The sequence below is a fragment of the Lissotriton helveticus genome, chromosome 11, assembly GCF_964261635.1.
Source record: "Lissotriton helveticus chromosome 11, aLisHel1.1, whole genome shotgun sequence".
NCBI classification, from domain to species: Eukaryota; Metazoa; Chordata; class Amphibia; order Caudata; family Salamandridae; genus Lissotriton; species Lissotriton helveticus.
The window spans coordinates 550580664-550602056 of NC_136072.1; the positions used below are offsets into that span (position 1 = coordinate 550580664).

Here is a 21393-nt window from a genome sequence, read left to right on the forward strand (position 1 = left end):
TGTGTGTTCCAAATACCCCTGTCCTCCACTTTACCCCATAGCTCCCTTTAACCATGTGTGTTCCAAATACCCCTGTCCTCCACTTTACCCCATAGCTCCCTTTAACCATGTGTGTTCCAAATACCCCATCTGCCTCTTTACCCCATAGCTCCCTTTAACCATGTGTGTTCCAAATACCCCTGTCCTCCACTTTACCCCATAGCTCCCTTTAACCATGTGTGTTCCAAATACCCCTGTCCCCCACTTTACCCCATAGCTCCCTTTACACTTGTGTGTTCCAAATACCCCTGTCTGCCTCTTTACCCCGTAGCTCCCTTTAACCATGTGTGTTCCAAATACCCCGTCTGCCTCTTTACCCCATAGCTCCCTTTACACTTGTGTGTTCCAAATACCCCTGTCCTCCACTTTACCCCATAGCTCCCTTTACACTTGTGTGTTCCAAATACCCCTGTCCTCCACTTTACCCCATAGCTCCCTTTACACTTGTGTGTTCCAAATACCCCGTCTGCCTCTTTACCCCAAAGCTCCCTTTACACTGGTGTTCCAAATACCACTGTCCGCCTCTTTACCCCATAGCTCCCTTTAACCATGTGTGTTCCAAATACCCCTGTCCTCCACTTTACCCCATAGCTCCCTTTACACTTGTGTGTTCCAAATACCCCTGTCCTCCACTTTACCCCATAGCTCCCTTTAACCATGTGTGTTCCAAATACCCCTGTCCTCCACTTTACCCCATAGCTCCCTTTAACCATGTGTGTTCCAAATACCCCTGTCCGCCTCTTTACCCCAAAGCTCCCTTTACACTGGTGTTCCAAATACCCCTGTCCTCCACTTTACCCCATAGCTCCCTTTACACTTGTGTGTTCCAAAATACCCCTGTCCTCCACTTTACCCCATAGCTCCCTTTACACTTGTGTGTTCCAAATACCCCTGTCCTCCACTTTACCCCATAGCTCCCTTTAACCATGTGTGTTCCAATTACCCCTGTCCTCCACTTTACCCCATAGCTCCCTTTACACTTGTGTGTTCCAAATACCCCTGTCCTCCACTTTACCCCATAGCTCCCTTTAACCATGTGTGTTCCAAATACCCCTGTCCTCCACTTTACCCCATAGCTCCCTTTAACCATGTGTGTTCCAAATACCCCTGTCCTCCACTTTACCCCATAGCTCCCTTTACACTGGTGTTCCAAATACCCCTGTCCGCCTCTTTACCCCAAAGCTCCCTTTACACTGGTGTTCCAAATACCACTGTCCGCCTCTTTAACCCAAAGCTCCCTTTACACTGGTGTTCCAAATACCCCTGTCCTCCACTTTACCCCATAGCTCCCTTTACACTTGTGTGTTCCAAATACCCCGTCTGCCTCTTTACCCCATAGCTCCCTTTACACTTGTGTGTTCCAAATACCCCGTCTGCCTCTTTACCCCATAGCTCCCTTTACACTTGTGTGTTCCAAATACCCCTATCTGCCTCTTTACCCCATAGCTCCCTTTACACTTGTGTGTTCCAAATACCGCATCTGCCTCTTTACCCCATAGCTCCCTTTAACCATGTGTGTTCCAAATACCCCTGTCCTCCACTTTACCCCATAGCTCCCTTTAACCATGTGTGTTCCAAATACCCCTGTCCTCCACTTTACCCCATAGCTCCCTTTAACCATGTGTGTTCCAAATACCCCGTCTGCCTCTTTACCCCATAGCTCCCTTTAACCATGTGTGTTCCAAATACCCCTGTCCTCCACTTTACCCCATAGCTCCCTTTAACCATGTGTGTTCCAAATACCCCTGTCCTCCACTTTACCCCATAGCTCCCTTTAACCATGTGTGTTCCAAATACCCCGTCTGCCTCTTTACCCCATAGCTCCCTTTAACCATGTGTGTTCCAAATACCCCTGTCCTCCACTTTACCCCATAGCTCCCTTTAACCATGTGTGTTCCAAATACCCTTGTCCCCCACTTTACCCCATAGCAGTGTGTTCCAAATACCCCTGTCTGCCTCTTTACCCCGTAGCTCCCTTTAACCATGTGTGTTCCAAATACCCCGTCTGCCTCTTTACCCCATAGCTCCCTTTACACTTGTGTGTTCCAAATACCCCTGTCCTCCACTTTACCCCATAGCTCCCTTTACACTTGTGTGTTCCAAATACCCCTGTCCTCCACTTTACCCCATAGCTCCCTTTACACTTGTGTGTTCCAAATACCCCGTCTGCCTCTTTACCCCAAAGCTCCCTTTACACTGGTGTTCCAAATACCACTGTCCGCCTCTTTACCCCATAGCTCCCTTTAACCATGTGTGTTCCAAATACCCCTGTCCTCCACTTTACCCCATAGCTCCCTTTACACTTGTGTGTTCCAAATACCCCTGTCCTCCACTTTACCCCATAGCTCCCTTTAACCATGTGTGTTCCAAATACCCCTGTCCTCCACTTTACCCCATAGCTCCCTTTAACCATGTGTGTTCCAAATACCCCTGTCCGCCTCTTTACCCCAAAGCTCCCTTTACACTGGTGTTCCAAATACCCCTGTCCTCCACTTTACCCCATAGCTCCCCCTTTACACTTGTGTGTTCCAAAATACCCCTGTCCTCCACTTTACCCCATAGCTCCCTTTACACTTGTGTGTTCCAAATACCCCTGTCCTCCACTTTACCCCATAGCTCCCTTTAACCATGTGTGTTCCAAATACCCCTTTCCTCCACTTTACCCCATAGCTCCCTTTACACTTGTGTGTTCCAAATACCCCTGTCCTCCACTTTACCCCATAGCTCCCTTTAACCATGTGTGTTCCAAATACCCCTGTCCTCCACTTTACCCCATAGCTCCCTTTAACCATGTGTGTTCCAAATACCCCTGTCCTCCACTTTACCCCATAGCTCCCTTTACACTTGTGTGTTCCAAATACCCCGTCTGCCTCTTTACCCCATAGCTCCCTTTATACTTGTGTGTTCTAAATGCCTCGTCCACCTCTTCACCCCATAGCTCCCTTTACACTTGTGTGTTAAAAATGCCCCCGTCCGCCTCGTTACCCCATAGCACCCTTTACACTTGTGTGTTCCAAATGCCTCCAACCGCATCTTTACTCCTGAGCTCCACGCCCTGCCTTCACTGCTTATAAGTCTATGCTCGAGGCACCCACCTGCTTTCAATGGCTGTCTCATATACATACACAGTTCACTGCTTGTAACTCAAGTCATTTTATTCAGAAGACACACAAACGGAGGCTCATCCGCTTCTAAAAGTGTGGCTGGTCCCATTCAGCTACAATTCCCACAGCCCGCTGCTTCCAGCTAGAGTATCACCTCTGAGTTCATACACATTAATGAAAAATATTCAATCTCATTACTGTGTCTGGTCCCTTTAAAATAGCTTGTCTGCAACCTCATGTCTGTGAAGTCAGTGATTATAGCAGCAGGAAAGCATTACAGAAACACTAACAAGTAGAATTAAAAACACTTCTGTCGCTAATTGGTAGCAAATTCTTTTGGAGTTCATCGTCTATTAGCTTATTCCAAACATTTAAAGGCTCATGGCGCCTGTATTTTGCAACTGGATAACTCACCAGTGGCGGCTGGCATCTATTGGGGTGGGGGCAGGGGAAGGGGGCTTCACTTACTCTCAACCCAGCTGTCTTAAGACAACTGGACTGAGCAGGTTAAAGTGCGCATGTGTGGCTGGCCGTCACAAGACGACCGACCAAAAAGATATGTACACTTTAAACAGTGCATTAGACAGCCCACCCTCCTATCTGCTGCTGTCAGTCAGGAGCGGCACCGCCCCCCTCTTGACGCTCGGCTCGGGACGGGGGATGATAAATAAAATGGTAATGAACTACCATTTTATGTTTCATCTCTGGGGTTTGGGGGTATTTAAAGCGAGGCGAAGCTTCTCCGCTCCAATGGAGGAGCCGCCCATTAACTCACTGGACATCAGTTCCATCAAACAGGTTGTTACCAATCAGCTACATTAAGCAGTTTCAGCGCCACAGTGACAGCCGGCTTATCTCAGGAAGAGGGCGTTTGAGCTGTAAATAGGGATTGAAAATAATTGTACAGACAGGATTAGGTAACGTGATACTCGGACAGAGATGTCTGCCAAAGGGAGCTTAATAAATGTACTCTGTATGAACTTCGCTCGGCAAGAGCGTGGTAAAATTGTTACCTTTTAGTACTTTGGATCGTTTGAGTAATTGCCGACATACAGAATGACAATATCTCCCATCCATCGTGACCCGTGAACACCAGAGTGAGAGGTCATCTGCCGGTAAATTCTGGAAGTTTAGGTACTTGCTCTTAATTTGTGGTCTTATTGATAGTGCCATAGAATACAGCCATGCAGAATATTCAAATGTTTTTAATTATTCAGGATATTTAGGAGCAAGTATCGTTAAAATATCTACGTAAGGACATTCACGATGTACTAATGTGTAAAGTGTAGACAGGTAAAGATCCTCCGCACTCAAGATTATGAGGCAAGGGCATACAGAGATACAAAAGTATAGTGTATATATTACAGTGCGCATTACTGCTTTGCAAAGGCTTATCATATTTGTTTTATACTGTCCTGCTTTTGGACTGCTGCATGTGATAATGGGCAGCGTAATGCGCTGTTAAGGTAGTTGAAGAGCAAAACAGTTAAACCATCTAGTAGGGCGCTGGAGTTTTGAGCCATTTAAACTACATAGCATTGCGTACCAATAGAGTGTAAAGTTGCTAAAAATTATACTATTGAAAACAATTACCTAATCAAGCCTATGTCATTCAAAGCTGCATCAGCTCTAACGCTAGTTTAAACATTTTTGAACTATCATAAAGTTGTTAATGAAGGTAAAGAACATACCAGAACAGGGTGCTGGTAACCTGAAGAAGCTACAGAGTAAGGAAACTGTTGCACACTTCATATCCTCTTACAAAGATGGGGATTACTGAGGAAAAAACGATTAATTGTGTACTTCCATCAGAGAAAGTAGTCTGCCAAACCAAATGCTGATACTTCATGCCACCAAATACTGTTACTTAGTATGTAATATAATAAAACCTCTTTCTCAGTCAGTGACGTAGCAAGCCCTTAGCCGGCCATGACAGCCATTAAGTTTTCTGCAGCAGCAGGAATGTAAGAGAGGGGGGTAGGCGGACGATCGCCACCCCCAAAACTTTTGCCGCCCCGGGGCAGACCATCCCCATGCTACGCCACTTTTCCCAGTTTCTTCAGCCTGCAACAGCCTACTACTGTGCTCTTGAAATCCAGAACTGGAACCCACAACGCATTCCTGAAATCTTGCTCCACCATGTTAACTTTCTCCATATTGTTATTTTGGAAAGCCCAAACAGGCACATGGGAATCATTCCACAATATAGAAAGCACCCTACCCATGGCAGGGCTCGCAAGCTTCTCTGTGATTTACAATGACACCATAATATATAGGAGTGGGAAAAAGGGATTCAAAATCTCTACTACATTCCAGACTCTCCAACCTTAGACACATGGCCCTCATGAAAATGGGCACATATACAACAGACTACCTTTCCTCCATGAAAGGTCCTAATGCATGGCAAGAAAAAAATTATTCCAGTCTTCAACAGAACAATGCTGAAGAAGATCTAGTGGGGGAGTAGGAAACACAATTTTACAGAAAGCACAAAACATTTGCACCAATCAGTTCAGTTCAGTCCAGTCCAAAGACAGTCATGCTTCGGGCTAATAAAACCTTTTCTTTCATTCCTAAATTACCAAGAACAACCACCTTAATTCAACTTACTCAACATTTCTTTATCTGTTTTCAAAACCAACACATACATACAAATTTTGTCATTTACAATGCCAATAGCTCTAACTTCTCCAAAGGCGAAACCGTTGCATTGTAAATGCTTGTTATGTGGAAAAGTAAATTTTGTCATGTTCTGTGTCCCTACGTGTCATCCATCATATGTTATGTGTGCATGACCAATATGCATATGTTATTCCCCATGTCCGATTAATGACGCAATTATAGTTGTGTCCACCTCTAGTATGCCAGTTTCCAGGCCTCGTGAATACTACGAATATCAGGCCTATGTAAAGTAATGTTGCCACGTTTCTCAGTGTGCACGTTATTTCATTATAAAGTCCCCGTTTCTAGGCCTCAACAGGGCCTGGACATCAGATTCAGCTCCTGTCTCCTGAAGCCTCGCTGAGGAGCGAAGCAGCCCCCACCTGTATCCTCGACCTTTCACTTACTTCCTGCCTCGCAGTGCCCGGTGCAGCTTGGCTCTGCCTCTGAGTCTGCCAAAAGTATGTTATAGTTCCAGTTATCAGTTCAGTCCTCCTTCTCTGCATTCCTAAGCTACTGAACTGCATCAATAGTTTCCGTCATTGTCTAGCCTTCAGGGCTCCATGTTAGAGAATATTGTATTTAATGGTCATTTAATACTCTTCATCACGCACTACATGTAGAATAATGCGTGGTCCAGTCTTAGAGTCAGTTAGCTTTTCCCCTCATGACTTCTAGTTTATATCAACATGTTCTCTAAACATCAGATACTAGATACTGTTTAGGTACATGTCGCTCCGACCCTCCAGACTTTAGTCTCTGCTCCTAGCACAGAGTTCATAGCCCCCAGCTTCTCCTAGTAATACGTCACTGCCAGTTTGCGCGCACCATTAGGTTAGAGGTCCCGGCTCCTTAGGTAGCCCCCTCCTATGTTTCCGCCCCATTCATGACATATTCTGTTACGTCTGCACCACATGTCTGTGTATACGCCCAGTTACACCTACTTTTACTCTTATCTTTCGCGACTGCTACGTGTCACGCCTTCTGCTCCACCCACTGCTACGCCTACTGCAATGTAATGCTATGTGTTCGCGCTATGTATATATGCTCGTGTATTGTTATCAAAAGTTAGCGCGCTCATCCCAGACCCAGCCCCAGCAGCTGCTGGGCCCTGCCATCCTATTCCCGTGCAGGTTGTCCTGTTCCTGTCCTTATGCTGTATTAAACCTGCAAAACTCCTACTACCTCGAATCTTGACTCTTATTTATTGAGCTATCTGTTATGATATATGTCTAGTCAAAAATAGGGTATTATTTATTTATTTACCACATAATGGCGCCCGAATAGGGACTTGCCCTTTCCCCACGCGTCGGTGAAGCCACGCCGACCCCCTGACCCTCTGCGGCCGTGACGGAACCATACCGGCCACGTGCAGATATTTCTGCTTCAAGTATCCCTCAGGCCCACGGAGGAGACGGAGGAGGCGGTCCAGCATCCAAACGAGACGGTGGAGGAACGCGGCGAGTCCCGACCAGAGCCCAAGCCAAGAGTCCAAGGTCCGAGGTATCCGGAGGCCCACCCGTAACCGAAGTCCGAAGTTCGTCGTCCGTCGTCGTAGCAGTCCAGTCCAGTCCGAAGCTTTCCGTTCTTGCTGCCCGGTGAGTACCATTACTGGGGTAGTATCTAGACAGGGTCAATCTAAATTGACTCTGGTCCGTGGGTTGGTGGTACCCAGGCCCACAAACGAAGTGTTCACCTAGGTGGATACGGGTCTTGATGCGTCCCTTTATGGGACCGGTATGTTCCGTACTGTTTCAGCAGCGCATCCAGTAACTCTAGTCTGTTCCGTTCTCGAGAAATTCTTGTGTTTCTGTTCTCAGTATTCCAGGTAATATTTCTGTCCGAACTGTAATGTTATGATGTTGTTCAATGTATTTCCAATGTCGTGGTATGCCTGAATTGTTTTCCCAATTGTTATTGTTCCTCGTCTATTGTATTGTGTTCCGATTCAAGTTTACAATGTCTCTCTTTTCGAGACTACGTCAGTTAAAAACTAGAAAGGGTTTGTTAGAAGAAGCAGTTCCTGTCCCGCCCAGGGACAGTCCAGGTCATTTTATGTATCAGAAACATGGCATAAGCGCCATATTGTATCTAGATTTATGGGTAGATTATACCAAACAGTTAGAAGAAAAGTATAGATGGCCCGTATCGGGTACATGGGATGCCGAATGCATCATGCGAGTAGAAGAAGCATTATGGAAAAAGAAAGCCAGACAGTCACAGAAAGATGCCATCGAGTTATGGCGGAAAGAAGCTCATAAAAGAACCGAAAAGGAAATCAGAAAGTCAGAATTAAGTAGAGAATCCTTAGAGCGAGCACAAGAAAAAGAACTAATCGAGATAGGTGAACAAGTCAAAGCCGAGCAATCAGACAGACAGAGGCATGCCCTTATTAAGGGTATGTATCCTCTTCTTGCTGAGGGCTTGCCAAAAGCGACCCCGGAGGCATCCAGTAACTTTCCGCCACCATTAGTACCGACCAAGCTACGTCACAAACCGACCGCAGCCGATATTTTCATCTCGTCCTACTTGGACGACACAGTCCCAGAATATGCAAATCCTGTTCGCACTCCGCCAGTCCCTGTAAATCAGGTAATTCCTGCTCCCCCAGACACCGGGGTGCCCTTAACAGCCCCCCCGGGTCAGCCCGCCATACAAGTCCAGCCCACGTTACAATTACCGACCCTGCCAGGACGAAAAGCATCAGTTGATGATTCTAGTTTAGGGGCCGCGGGAGGAGGTCTTCCTCAAACCCCGCCGCCATACAAGCGTTTATCAGCACTCGAATTACATGCTCAAGCATCACAGCGTACTCCTAAAAGTAATAAGTCTGTTGCAGAAATCAGGCAAACCCTTGGTGAATGTGTCTATGACCCAGTTCCAGGCGAATTTAATATGGTTTTATATTCCGTACGCATAAGGAGGGTGACCGAGTATCTAGTCACCTTGCCGAATATGAAAGAAGATCTAGACAGAATATATCGTTTCATCCGTACAGGGGATGATCCAGAAAGTATTAGTAATGCCATGTCTCAAAGGAAAGCCGAGATTCAGCGCATGATATTAAAGTTCTTAATTAACTGTCTAATAAGAGAACAAGATTACCCGTCTAAAGACCCGGAAGAAATGAAAACTCTAACAAAGTGGAGTGATAATATAGCCGAAGGAAAGCACAATACCATTAGTGCCATGGAAAGTATGTAAAAGAAAATCCGTAGAGAGATAATAAAGATACACGAACAGCGTAAAGCAGCACAAGTAAGCGAGAAAGAAAGTACCTCCGATCCTGAAGAGGAAGACGACGAGAATACTGCCAGAATAGCGTATGTAGGAAAACCTAGATTTCCAGATCGCCATTTACGTCTAGAACCCAAGTCTACTTTCCATCATTTAGCACCAGAACAAGGTTCCCTAGAACAAGTATTTCAAGCTACCGATCACATTCTGAAATCACGAATCGGTTATAGTGAGTTAAGTACTATGCATGAACAGGAACTAGTCCGATCAGCAGTCAGATGGATTACTGATTCTACCACTTTTCCAGACGAAATAGTGGCACAAATGTTTCTGAAATTGCCCCCAGCCGAGCAGCGACTGGTGGGTATGTATATGATTCAGTACCTCATTACTCTGTATGAGGGTCAGCACTCTGATCCAGGTCCGTTACATGATATCCTGAACGAGTTACTCCAGTATAGATGGAGAGGTCTAGGTACCGATTTAATTAGTGTCATTTTAGAACAACGTCATAAATATAGAACATTCTTGAACCCGCATTTTGTCCATGTCTCACCCCCAGAAAGTAAATCATTCTACATAGACAGACAGAATCCGTTACGAGAAGTCCACCCAGTCAGAGGAGCGGGTGGCGAAATGCAGCGAGTGTTTGTATACACTCCGATCACAAAGATGGAACTTCTCGAGATGAAGAAATTAATTCCCTGTCATGATAAAGATCCAGCAGGGTTCCATAGAGAATTAAAAGACATGCTCCGTATGGGAGAATACACTTACCCAGATATCATTAAAATGTTAAAGGTCCTGTTGCCCGCAGGGGTGTATGAAAAGCTAAAGGAAAAAGAATGGGAGGTGGGAGAGAAAAAGATAGATTGGGCAGTCCTAGAAGCAGAAGACAAGACACGAGTACCAGGTACTGGTCTAGGAGAGAAATGTAAAGAATTACCAGAATTATTGATTCAAGTTTTACCCAGATTATTAACAACGAGAAAAGAAGACTGGGATGCAATCTCAGCCTGTAAACAGAAACAAGATGAAGATATTAGTGATTTTTATTCTAGATTTGAAAAATGTTTTAGCATCAACAGTGGCCTCAAGACGAGTAGTGAGTCATACCCTCACCTTTTTGTTACTAAATTAGTCGAGAATTCAAGCCCACCAATTAAAAACCGAGTTCTGAAAGTCGAAAGTACCTGGCAAGCTAATACTCCGTCCCAGATGTTGCAAATGCTCCAGTATCACCAGAATAGAATCAGGGAAGAGCAAGAACACGAGAGAAAACGTATGAAAGACACGAAAATGAAAGTGCTAGTTGCACAATCTGTTCCTCAAGACAGTCAGAAGAGGGGTCCGAATCAAGCCAGTCATCCTGCAGCACCCGTTAAAGGGAACTGCAATTATTGTAAACAGCCAGGTCATTTTATAAATGAGTGTGCAGTTCTGAAACATAACATAGCTACTGGTAAGACTAAAGAAAGACCACGTCCGCCTAGACAAGAACAAGTTTCACAGATTCCTCAGCCACAGAATGCACCACAGACAGTTACAGTACCGCAGCCTATCGCTGCAACACAGCATGTCACACAGCAGATGTACCAGTACGCACAGTCTGAGTATCCAGAGTACCAGCCATATTCATGAAACAGCCTAGAGAGGGAGGTAGGCTTGCCTCTCATCGAGATACCTGTAGATCAAGAAGGTCCCTATGTTCACAGTCAAGTATTAGGGAAAGACAGAAAGTTTTTGATTGATACAGGGGCAAGTAGGACCACAATTAGTCATGCCGAAGTTCCAGGGGCTCCGCTCTCAGGCTCAAGAAATGTTTCCCTTGGATTTTCAGGAAAGCCTATCGTTAATGAGATATCAAAGCCAGTTACTCTAGAAGTAGGTCCATTGTCCCGCACTACTGATCTGTTACTTACTAAGTCATGTCCAGAAAATCTATTAGGCATTAAAACACTGAAAGAATTAGGTGCAGTTATATGCTGTTCCCCAGAGGGAATACGTCTGTTCCTACGTGACTTTAAGGGTCACTATGTATTACGAGATTTTGATTCCAGACTGTCCAATGTCCCGCAGCATTTATGGGCGCAAGGTCCAACTGATGTAGGTTACATGCAAATCACACCCTATCGTGTGACTCTCAAACCAGGTGTAGTGTTACCACGAATCAGACAGTACAGATTGCCACCTGAGGCTGTAGCAGCCTTATCCAAAATTATAGACGAGCTCATCGTTCAAGGAGTAGTTGTAGAAACTGACTCCAATGTATGTAACTCTCCGATCATTCCAGTCATGAAACGTACTGATCCAAATGCACCCCTAGTATATCGATTAGTGATTGACCTACGAGAACTTAACAAATGTATTATTCCTCAGTACCCAGTTGTCCCAGATATCTCTTCCCTATTGACAGCCATTGATTCCGAAGCCACGTTCTTTACAGTAATCGACCTCAAGAATGCATTTTTTAGTGTTCCAATTCATCCAGACAGCCAGTTTCTTTTCGGATTCTGTTTAAATGGAAGGAGCTATATGTTCACACGCGCTCCTCAAGGTTTCACAGAAAGCCCTAGTATTTACAGTCAAGCACTTAAGAGACAACTAGACAATATTCACATGCCAACTGACACTGCCCTGCTCCAGTATGTCGATGATCTCCTGATCACAGCCCGTTCTGAACGTGACTGCGAGCGAGCGTCACTTACAGTTCTGTATTTCCTAGCTGAGATGGGGCACAAGGTGTCCCCTTCGAAGCTTCAATTCTGTGTCCAGCAAGTGGTATACTTAGGACACTTACTGTCCAAGAGGGGTAGGCAGTTGACACCAGACCGTATCCAGTTAATAGCGAGTCTTCCCCAGCCCAGAACCCAGAAGGAGGTACGTGCCTTTATCGGCCTTACTTCTTATTGCAGACAATGGATTCCCCAGTATGCATTTCTAGCCAAGCCACTGATACAGTTAACGACACAGGAGGCAGCCGTATCGACTGTTCTCCCTTGGACATCTGAACATACACTTAGTTTCAACGAGTTAAAGAAAGCCCTATGCCAAGCTCCAGTTCTAGCTACACCGAACTACAGTAAGCCTTTTACACTTTTCGTTACTGAACGTGAAGGTACAGCATTATCTGTTCTCACACAAGACCAAGCAGGACAATACAAGCCGTGTGCTTATTTTTCGAGCACATTAGATCCAGTCGCCCAGGCTCTGCCTGCGTGCCTCAAGTCAGTTGCAGCCACAGCACTAGCTATCAGACAAAGTGATTCCATAGTTTTAGGACATACTTTGACAGTACAAGTCCCACACTCCGTGGAAGTTCTTTTAAACCGAACACAAACTCAGCACCTGACAATTGCACGTTTAACAGGTTATGAATTGACACTGTTCCAGCCACACATAGTAATTAGACGCTGCAACATCCTGAATCCTGCTACACTGTTACCATCAGTTAGTTCAACTTCTGCCACACACGACTGTGTGGAAGTAGTCAACATTACGACAAAGCCAAGACAAGACCTGACAGACATTCCGTTACCAGACTCCGACCTGACACTTTATGTGGATGGTTCATGTATGAGAACTAGTACAGGAGAACTAGTCGCCGCGTACGCAGTGACTACTGACACCGAAGTTATTGAAACACACCGTATTGACACTCTGTCCGCTCAAGCAGCAGAGCTAGTTGCTCTGACACAAGCCTGTATACACGCCAAGAACCTGAAAGTTAATGTTTACACAGATTCACGTTACGCATTTGGAGTTGTACACGACTTCGGAGTGCTCTGGCAGGAGAGAGGTTTCATGACTTCTCATGGAACCAAGATTCAGCATGGTCTCCTTATTCAAGCTCTGTTAGATGCCATACATTTACCGACATCTATCGCTATCATGAAATGTAAAGCACATACGAAAGTCACTGACATTATTTCTCAAGGTAATGATCTAGCAGATCGCACAGCCAAGCTTACAGCACAGACTCTAGACATTCCAGTTAACCTGACACACACTCCAGATCCGATTACATGTATTACAGTTAAGGACCCTACTGAAGATGTCATAGATATCCAGTTACATGCTACTCCTGAAGAAATCAAGAAATGGTCCGAACAAGGAGGGGTCCAGACAGATCAAGGATGGTTAACGAAGAGTAGAGCCACATGGTTTCTCCCCGACTCTATGGTTCAAGTCATCATTAATACCGCACATAGTCCAGCACATTTAGGAGAAAAAGCTATGTTAGACAGTATCCAGAACATTTGGTTCAACAAGCATTTACGAGCTGCAGCCAAGCAGAAAGTCCGTACCTGTATGATATGTTGTCAGTTTAATCCAGGTAAAAGTGTCCCGGTGGAACAAGGTGGTTTCCAGCCTCCTGACCACCCCTTTGAAGTCCTCCAGATGGATTATATTCAGATGGAGCGATGTCGAGGTTTCAAGTATGTCCTTGTAGTTGTATGCGCTTTGTCCAGATGGACAGAAGCATATCCAGTCCCAGATTACACAGCCGCGACCACTGCCAAGCAGTTGGTTCGTGAATTCTTCCCTCGATATGGACTCCCTAGAGTCGTATATTCTGATAACGGTAAGCCATTCTCATCTGAACTCATGAAGCACGTTTCCCTGTTGTTAGGGTACCAGTGGAAGTTTCATTGTGTACGCCATCCTGAAGCAGCCGGTCTAGTCGAGAGACATAATCAGACTCTGAAAATCCGAATCGCTAAAGTATGTAAAGATAAGGGTGTGGACTGGCTAGTAGCTCTGCCAGTCGCTTTGTTTTATATGCGCATGGTCGCACATTCCAGATCAGGTCTGTCCCCGTATGAGGTCGTATTCGGCCGCCCCCCTAACATGTGGGGTACTCCTAGACCCCGAAGTATTACTGATGTTTCATGTAATATGCTGACAGATTACCTAGCTTCCTTGATGTCTGCCCTCAACTCATGTCGTTCACAGGTTGCTGCCGCATTTCCAGACAATACCGAGGTGGCACCGCATGAAATCGTTCCAGGTTCCATGGTGATGGTCCGTAACTTTGACAGATCAAGTCCGCTGGAGCCTCGATGGAAAGAGCCCCGTCAGGTCCTCCTCACCACCCGTACAGCCGTGAAGTTGGAAGGCCGAAAAGGATGGATACACCTTTCTCATGTTAAACTTTTTAACGGACTGAAACCCGCCTTAAAGAACATTTTCCAGGATATCAAGACCTGCCAAAATATTGTTCCTAAGGACTGTCCCGCAAAAGACATTGATACAACCCCTCCCTTGGTAGAGAAAACTCCGCAGCAGGAGTATAAGCAAAAACTCCGGTCTAGTAAATTGAGTCAGCCAGTTTGATTGTATAAGTCCTCCCCTAGGTGAAACGGTTAGACTGTTTCTGACATGTATAAAATAGACCCCCATAGTGAGAGTTAGTAAGAACTCAAACCGATGTATCGTTTTTCTAAGTTTCATATTATTCCTCAGCATTATGATTTCCTGCACCAGTTATGCCTTTTTCCTATATTTCCCAGTTCTTCATGTAAATAAGTCTGCTAATGCTACAGTAGAGCACACGTTTAGTGATCTGCCTCCTCACGAATATTCATACCGCCTCGCTATGCGTAATAACTCATTTATCCGCATGTTACATTACCCACACCAGACCAGCAATGCCACTAATTGTTGGGTGTGTGGTCGACTTCCCCCTTTCCAGACACCGAAGGGAGTTCTGCCACTTTTTCCTTATCCGTTTTCACATAATGGTTCGTGTGGAGCATGGTCCACGTTAACGTCATCCTCAACAGATATGTCTTTTCTTAACAGTACATGTTTCCCAGACAAGCAAGGTCTCCCTCACCGAACAGGTTTAGATCTAGAAAATGAAGTATATAATTTAGGTAATTATTCGTCGAATTTCATGGTCCTGAATGTTCAGTCTGATACTACTCCAGACTCACCTGCTATTTCAGTACTACCAGTTAAAGGCGAATTATGTGTCCGTAATAAGGGTTCCGTACACATAGGACATAGTGATTGTACTACTATTATCCCGTATAGTGACAGTGGGAAATCTATTTTTAAAGCTTCACGTCATTCTTATTTTGTTTGTGGTCAAACTGCATATGTTCGTCTGCCCCTCGATTGGGAGGGAACCTGTTACATTGCCTTCCTACTGCCACCTGTTTTTCTAGCCCCACCTGACTACCATAGGAATTCCTTCCTAGTACATACTAGACACAAGAGAAACCTCCCGATTGTCGATTATACTGAAACTGCTGCAGAGCAATTCATTGATATTGATAAAGGTGTGTTCCCTTATTTAGGTACAGTTGTAAATAGTAAGCTAATCCGTAGGTTAACAAGAACCCTTGAAGCAGTAGTAGATGAGACTGCCTCCGCTCTAGGTAACTTAACCGAAGAGCAATCCTTTATGAGAATTGTCGTTTTACAGAATCGTCTCGTCCTTGACGTCATACTGGCCGATAGGGGCGGGGCCTGTAGAGTCCTCGGATCTAGTTGTTGCATTTTCATTCCAAATAACGCGCCGTCTGTTTATTCAGCTATAACCAGACTTCATAAAATTGCCCATCTGTTACACCAAGATCCAGGCACCTGGACATGGTCCGGTTGGTTCTGGAATATAATTTCCGCTTGGGGATGGAAAGTCCTGTCCTTTCTAGGTATTGCAGTAGCGATCATATTCAGCTGCTGCCTCTGTATACAATGTGGCCCTGCGATTTGCGGCATTTGTGCTACCTCTTGTATTCCTAGTCCCAAGCCCCGTTCTAAATCTCGTTCCAAGACAATTCGAGATGAACAAATGGTACTGTATGAAATGATAGATGGTATCATGAATATTGATGTTTCCTGATGGAAACGTAGTGACAAGGAGGGAATGTGGAAAAGTAAATTTTGTCATGTTCTGTGTCCCTACGTGTCATCCATCATATGTTATGTGTGCATGACCAATATGCATATGTTATTCCCCATGTCCGATTAATGACGCAATTATAGTTGTGTCCACCTCTAGTATGCCAGTTTCCAGGCCTCGTGAATACTACGAATATCAGGCCTATGTAAAGTAATGTTGCCACGTTTCTCAGTGTGCACGTTATTTCATTATAAAGTCCCCGTTTCTAGGCCTCAACAGGGCCTGGACATCAGATTCAGCTCCTGTCTCCTGAAGCCTCGCTGAGGAGCGAAGCAGCCCCCACCTGTATCCTCGACCTTTCACTTACTTCCTGCCTCGCAGTGCCCGGTGCAGCTTGGCTCTGCCTCTGAGTCTGCCAAAAGTATGTTATAGTTCCAGTTATCAGTTCAGTCCTCCTTCTCTGCATTCCTAAGCTACTGAACTGCATCAATAGTTTCCGTCATTGTCTAGCCTTCAGGGCTCCATGTTAGAGAATATTGTATTTAATGGTCATTTAATACTCTTCATCACGCACTACATGTAGAATAATGCGTGGTCCAGTCTTAGAGTCAGTTAGCTTTTCCCCTCATGACTTCTAGTTTATATCAACATGTTCTCTAAACATCAGATACTAGATACTGTTTAGGTACATGTCGCTCCGACCCTCCAGACTTTAGTCTCTGCTCCTAGCACAGAGTTCATAGCCCCCAGCTTCTCCTAGTAATACGTCACTGCCAGTTTGCGCGCACCATTAGGTTAGAGGTCCCGGCTCCTTAGGTAGCCCCCTCCTATGTTTCCGCCCCATTCATGACATATTCTGTTACGTCTGCACCACATGTCTGTGTATACGCCCAGTTACACCTACTTTTACTCTTATCTTTCGCGACTGCTACGCGTCACGCCTTCTGCTCCACCCACTGCTACGCCTACTGCAATGTAATGCTATGTGTTCGCGCTATGTATATATGCTCGTGTATTGTTATCAAAAGTTAGCGCGCTCATCCCAGACCCAGCCCCAGCAGCTGCTGGGCCCTGCCATCCTATTCCCGTGCAGGTTGTCCTGTTCCTGTCCTTATGCTGTATTAAACCTGCAAAACTCCTACTACCTCGAATCTTGACTCTTATTTATTGAGCTATCTGTTATGATATATGTCTAGTCAAAAATAGGGTATTATTTATTTATTTACCACAGTTATCTTATTGTGGACAAGTACAAGTGAGAGAAAAAGGGTCAAGAGTGTTGCGTTCTGTGGTTCTAAACCACTTGTCTCTCTGGAAAAGTTAGGAGGACAAGTAAGACTCTATAGCTAGTCACACTCGGGCTCATAGATACTGAGGTGGTATGGTGACTCACTCCCTACGTACTGATGCTCTACGGTCCCAAGCATAGTTCTATTCCTGAGCAGAATCCCTGCAACACCCCTTTAAGTCAACTTCATGGACTATGAGAAGGCACTCAACAGCATGGACAGAGAGACCCTTTGGAAACTCCTTCATCACTAAAGTGTGCCAGATAATCTCGTATGAATCATCAGTAACTCTTACGAGGGATTAACCTGCAAGATAGCCCATGCAGGGCAGCTCACAGGCACCTTATTCAGTGAGGATCAGAGTGTGCCAGGGTTATTTGCTCTCACCTTTTCTCTTCCAGCTGGCCATAGACCAGATCATGAAGACATCCAGGGCAAGAAAAAGAACTGGAATTCAGTGGACACCCTTGACGCAGCATGACGACCTGTATTTTGTGGATGATCTGGCCCTACTCTCCCATACCCATCTGCAGATGCAACAGAAGACTGACAACGTGGCAGCCACATCAGCAAAATTTGGCCTCAAATCCACAGGTGGAAAAAACAAGATCCTGAAGACTAACATGACCAGCACTACCTGTGGTCACTCTTGCAGGCGATGCACTGGAAGAGGTTGAGGGAGGATCTACGGTTAAAGGAAATCTTTAGAGAAAAATACCGTGGTACAGCTAGAGAGCCCTCTCTGTGAGGCATTTGCAGTATGGTGAAAGTTAGGTCAGTAAGGGAAGCTGGAAGTAAGGCTGAGGCAGAAAGACCCATAGACTGGAGAATGTGTATAAACTGTTCCAAAGAGGCATGGAAGGTTAGATGGTAATTCGTGGAAAAGCATGAAAGGGAAGGTCGTTTCCCTCCTCAGAGCTAAACCGTACCTCATCCTTCTGCTTCAGAATCATCTTTAAAACTTTTTCAGTGAAGAAAAAAAGGTAGAACCCTCCGAAGACCACTGCAGACTTGGAAACATAATAGTCCTCTAATGGGTTAAGTCCAAATGCCTGTGGAGTAGAAATAGAGAATCTGTGAGATTTTTTTTTCTTTTAAACCCACACCCGGTCTGAGTGTGAGATCTCACTCCAACCCAAACAACCATTCTACACTGCACCCTGGGGTGTCCAAAATCTTCCATACATACTAAGGGGCATCTTCAATACATACTAAGGGATTTCCCCAATAACCCATAAACTCTCCTCTTTTCCCCCAAAATAGAAGCAATATTGCAGTTCCATTCTAATCCTGAAGAATCCAAAATGTTTTCGCCTACTTTTAATGGCTTACATCCTGCTCAGTTCCTAACTCACCTGACCGATATGGCCTGCAGGGAAAAAAGGCAGGAGGGTACATTAGGCCCACAGCAAGGAGCAGCCATATACACTGTCCAGTAAATGCATTCATCTAGTGCACTGTAACTACCTAGCCATTCCATTCAACAAAGCAAGGCATGCATCAACCACAAACAATTGGGTGCCCCACCTGTCAAGCATCCTCACTTTGACTGTCCCTGCCTCAGCTCCCACAATATCCCTTAGTCTCCCAGTTAATCCTGGAATTCACAGATGGGGAGAAGGGGATGTGCCTACCTCTGGGATCAGCTGAAAGAGGGCATTGGAGTAGAGTGTGCCAATCGCCAGGGCTATGAATTAGAGCAGCAGCCGGTTGTAAAACCTTTTCTTCATGAAGGGGACGACACTGGCCCCAACCAGTGAGCAGAGAGAAATAACTGTCACACAGAGGAAACCGTAACCCCAAACTGTGTAGAGAACCCGGCACCCATCCCTCACAGCCCCACCAAGAGGAGGCCATAGGGCAAAATTAAAAGATTGAGGCGATGAAGGCAGATTCCAATGAGAAATTATCCAGAATTCCAGAGGAAAGCAGATTCCAACACCAGAAAGAGAGAAAGGGAGAAATCAGATTAGTGATTTTGCAATACTTGCATTGTAGATACAGACAAAGATCGTATGCAGAACAGTCCCGGAACTGAAGGCCTTGGTCTAAGGCAGGAGGTAATAGGCATCTGCTCCAGCACTCTGGCAACTGGAAAGGGCAGAACCCTCATATTCAGAATTTGCGTAGATGAAGGGTAATTCATCTTGGAGAATAATACTGTTCCGGGACTGTGCAGCACTTACAATTCATTGAATTCCTGTATAAAGGCTCTCGCTCCAGCCTTATCAAAACTCCGACTACTTACACCAATAGGTTGGGCCTGCCATCTGATCCATAGCTTTCCAGGACCATGCACAGGGACTGACAGCCTTGATCAAAAGAGGCTGAGAAGGGGGTAAAACTGCAACCCTAGGGGCCCAATTCACAATTGCTAACTTGGACCCTAACGTTACAAATTTTCGGTATTCACAAAGGTCAGTTACTACTTTTAGTCTTTTGGTCCAACTTTAACCTTGTGCATACTGAAAAGTAGTGAAGTAAGACTTTTGGTCTAACTTTACCTTTGTGAAAACCGAAAAGGATTAAAGTTAGACTTTTGGTCTAAGTTGCACTTTTGGTCTAACTTTACCTTTGTGAACTGGGCCCTAGGTTTTGAGCTAGCAGGTGGGAGCAAGGGTGTCCAGGGTCCACCTAAGTATCATATTTGCTTGTTCATCCTTCCTCCTACTGTACAAGTTATTGCCTGTGTCTATTTCCAGATGCACAATCAAGAGGATACCTGCCACTCCGGTTCAATCATATGCCTAACTAAGAGGTCATTCAATAAATACAACAGTGCCCCCCAGGAACAAACAAAATAAAACAAAAAACATTTAAAATATATTAATATTTTATTACATGAGATAAATACCATTCAATGCACAGATATCAGGTCATATGATTGATTTGAAAAAAATACAAAACTCATCATCAATGAAGTCCCACAAAACAACTCCAGATAGTCCTTTCATACCATCATGCATACCAAAATTACATACATTCCATACCACATACACGCAATATATCCACAGTACTTAACAGCCATAGGCTGATCTGGATGTTACAGATGGAAGTAAATTATTGGGGAGATGGAGATAAGATCAGTCTGAATATCCCCAATTAAGAGAACGCTCATTGATGCGGGAATCGTGTAGTATCGCGGGACCGCCGGCTGGATTTCGTCATCGCGCTATATCCTGGAAGCCTCTTGAAATTTGACCAGTCACTGTGAGCCCCAAGGCATCCAGGAAAATAACCCTCGGATTTTTGCCTACATTGATCCTACCTTATGCCTATGACACCGTTGGACACAATGGAACACACCTTAAGCACCACGTAGACCCCTTAACAAGTCAACGCTTGTGAGCATCGGGGAAGCAGTCTACTGCGGGGCCATGTAATTGACAGGTCCCTATCGGGTCTTTACCCTTGAAATGTGGAGTTTCCTCTTGTTAAATTGATTACCTGCCATTGTGGAGTTGTACATCTCCGCCCTGACGAAGGTGTAGCTCCGGCTGGGGCTTTACACCGAAATGCGCGTCGGCGTTTTCTTAATTGGGGATATTCCGACTGATCTTATCTCCATCTCCCCAATTATTTACTTCCATCTGTAACATCCAGATCAGCCTGTGGCTGTTATGTACTGTGGATATATTGCGTGTATGTGGTATGGAATGTATGTAATTTTGGTATGCATGATGGTATGAAAGGAGTATCTGGAATTGTTTTGTGGGACTTCATTGATGATAGGAGTTTTTTATTTAAAAAAAATTAATCATATGATCTGATATCTATGCATTGAATGGTATTTATCTTATGTAATAAAATCTTTATATATTTGTATTTGAAGTGTTTTTTTTTGTTTGTTCCTGGGGGGCACTGTTGTATTTATTGAATGACCTCTTAGTTAGGCATATGATTGAACCTGAGTGGCAGGTATCCTCTGGATTGTGTACTTCGTTGATTTTCCACGCCTACCTGCCTGATATCTACCGGGGGTCCCCCCTTCTATTTAGGATCTATTTTCAGATACTGCAGATGTTCTGAATGGACGATCCCCTTCCACTGGGTACCTGTGTGGCCCTAGAGGTGCACACTAATACAAGCGAGAGAGTTCTTTAAATCATGTGGACAGTATTGTAACTATACTCAACAGGTCTCCCAAAAACTTTGTTCTTCTGCACCTTCTTAGGAAGATCATAGTGCAGCATTCCAGTGTGTACATCAC

At 44.9% G+C, this 21393-nt stretch overlaps 1 protein-coding gene across 1 annotated transcript in view; it reads right to left on the reverse strand.

Annotated features, from left to right (window-relative positions):
* LOC144791581 (metal cation symporter ZIP14-like) overlaps positions 1-21393 on the reverse strand; it is a 259836-nt gene that overhangs the window by 143153 nt on the left and 95290 nt on the right. Inside the window, exon 5 of the mRNA XM_078666302.1 lies at positions 18113-18235. Within this exon, the coding sequence (XP_078522428.1) occupies positions 18113-18235 (123 nt within the window). The remainder of the gene's footprint in view (positions 1-18112; positions 18236-21393) is intronic.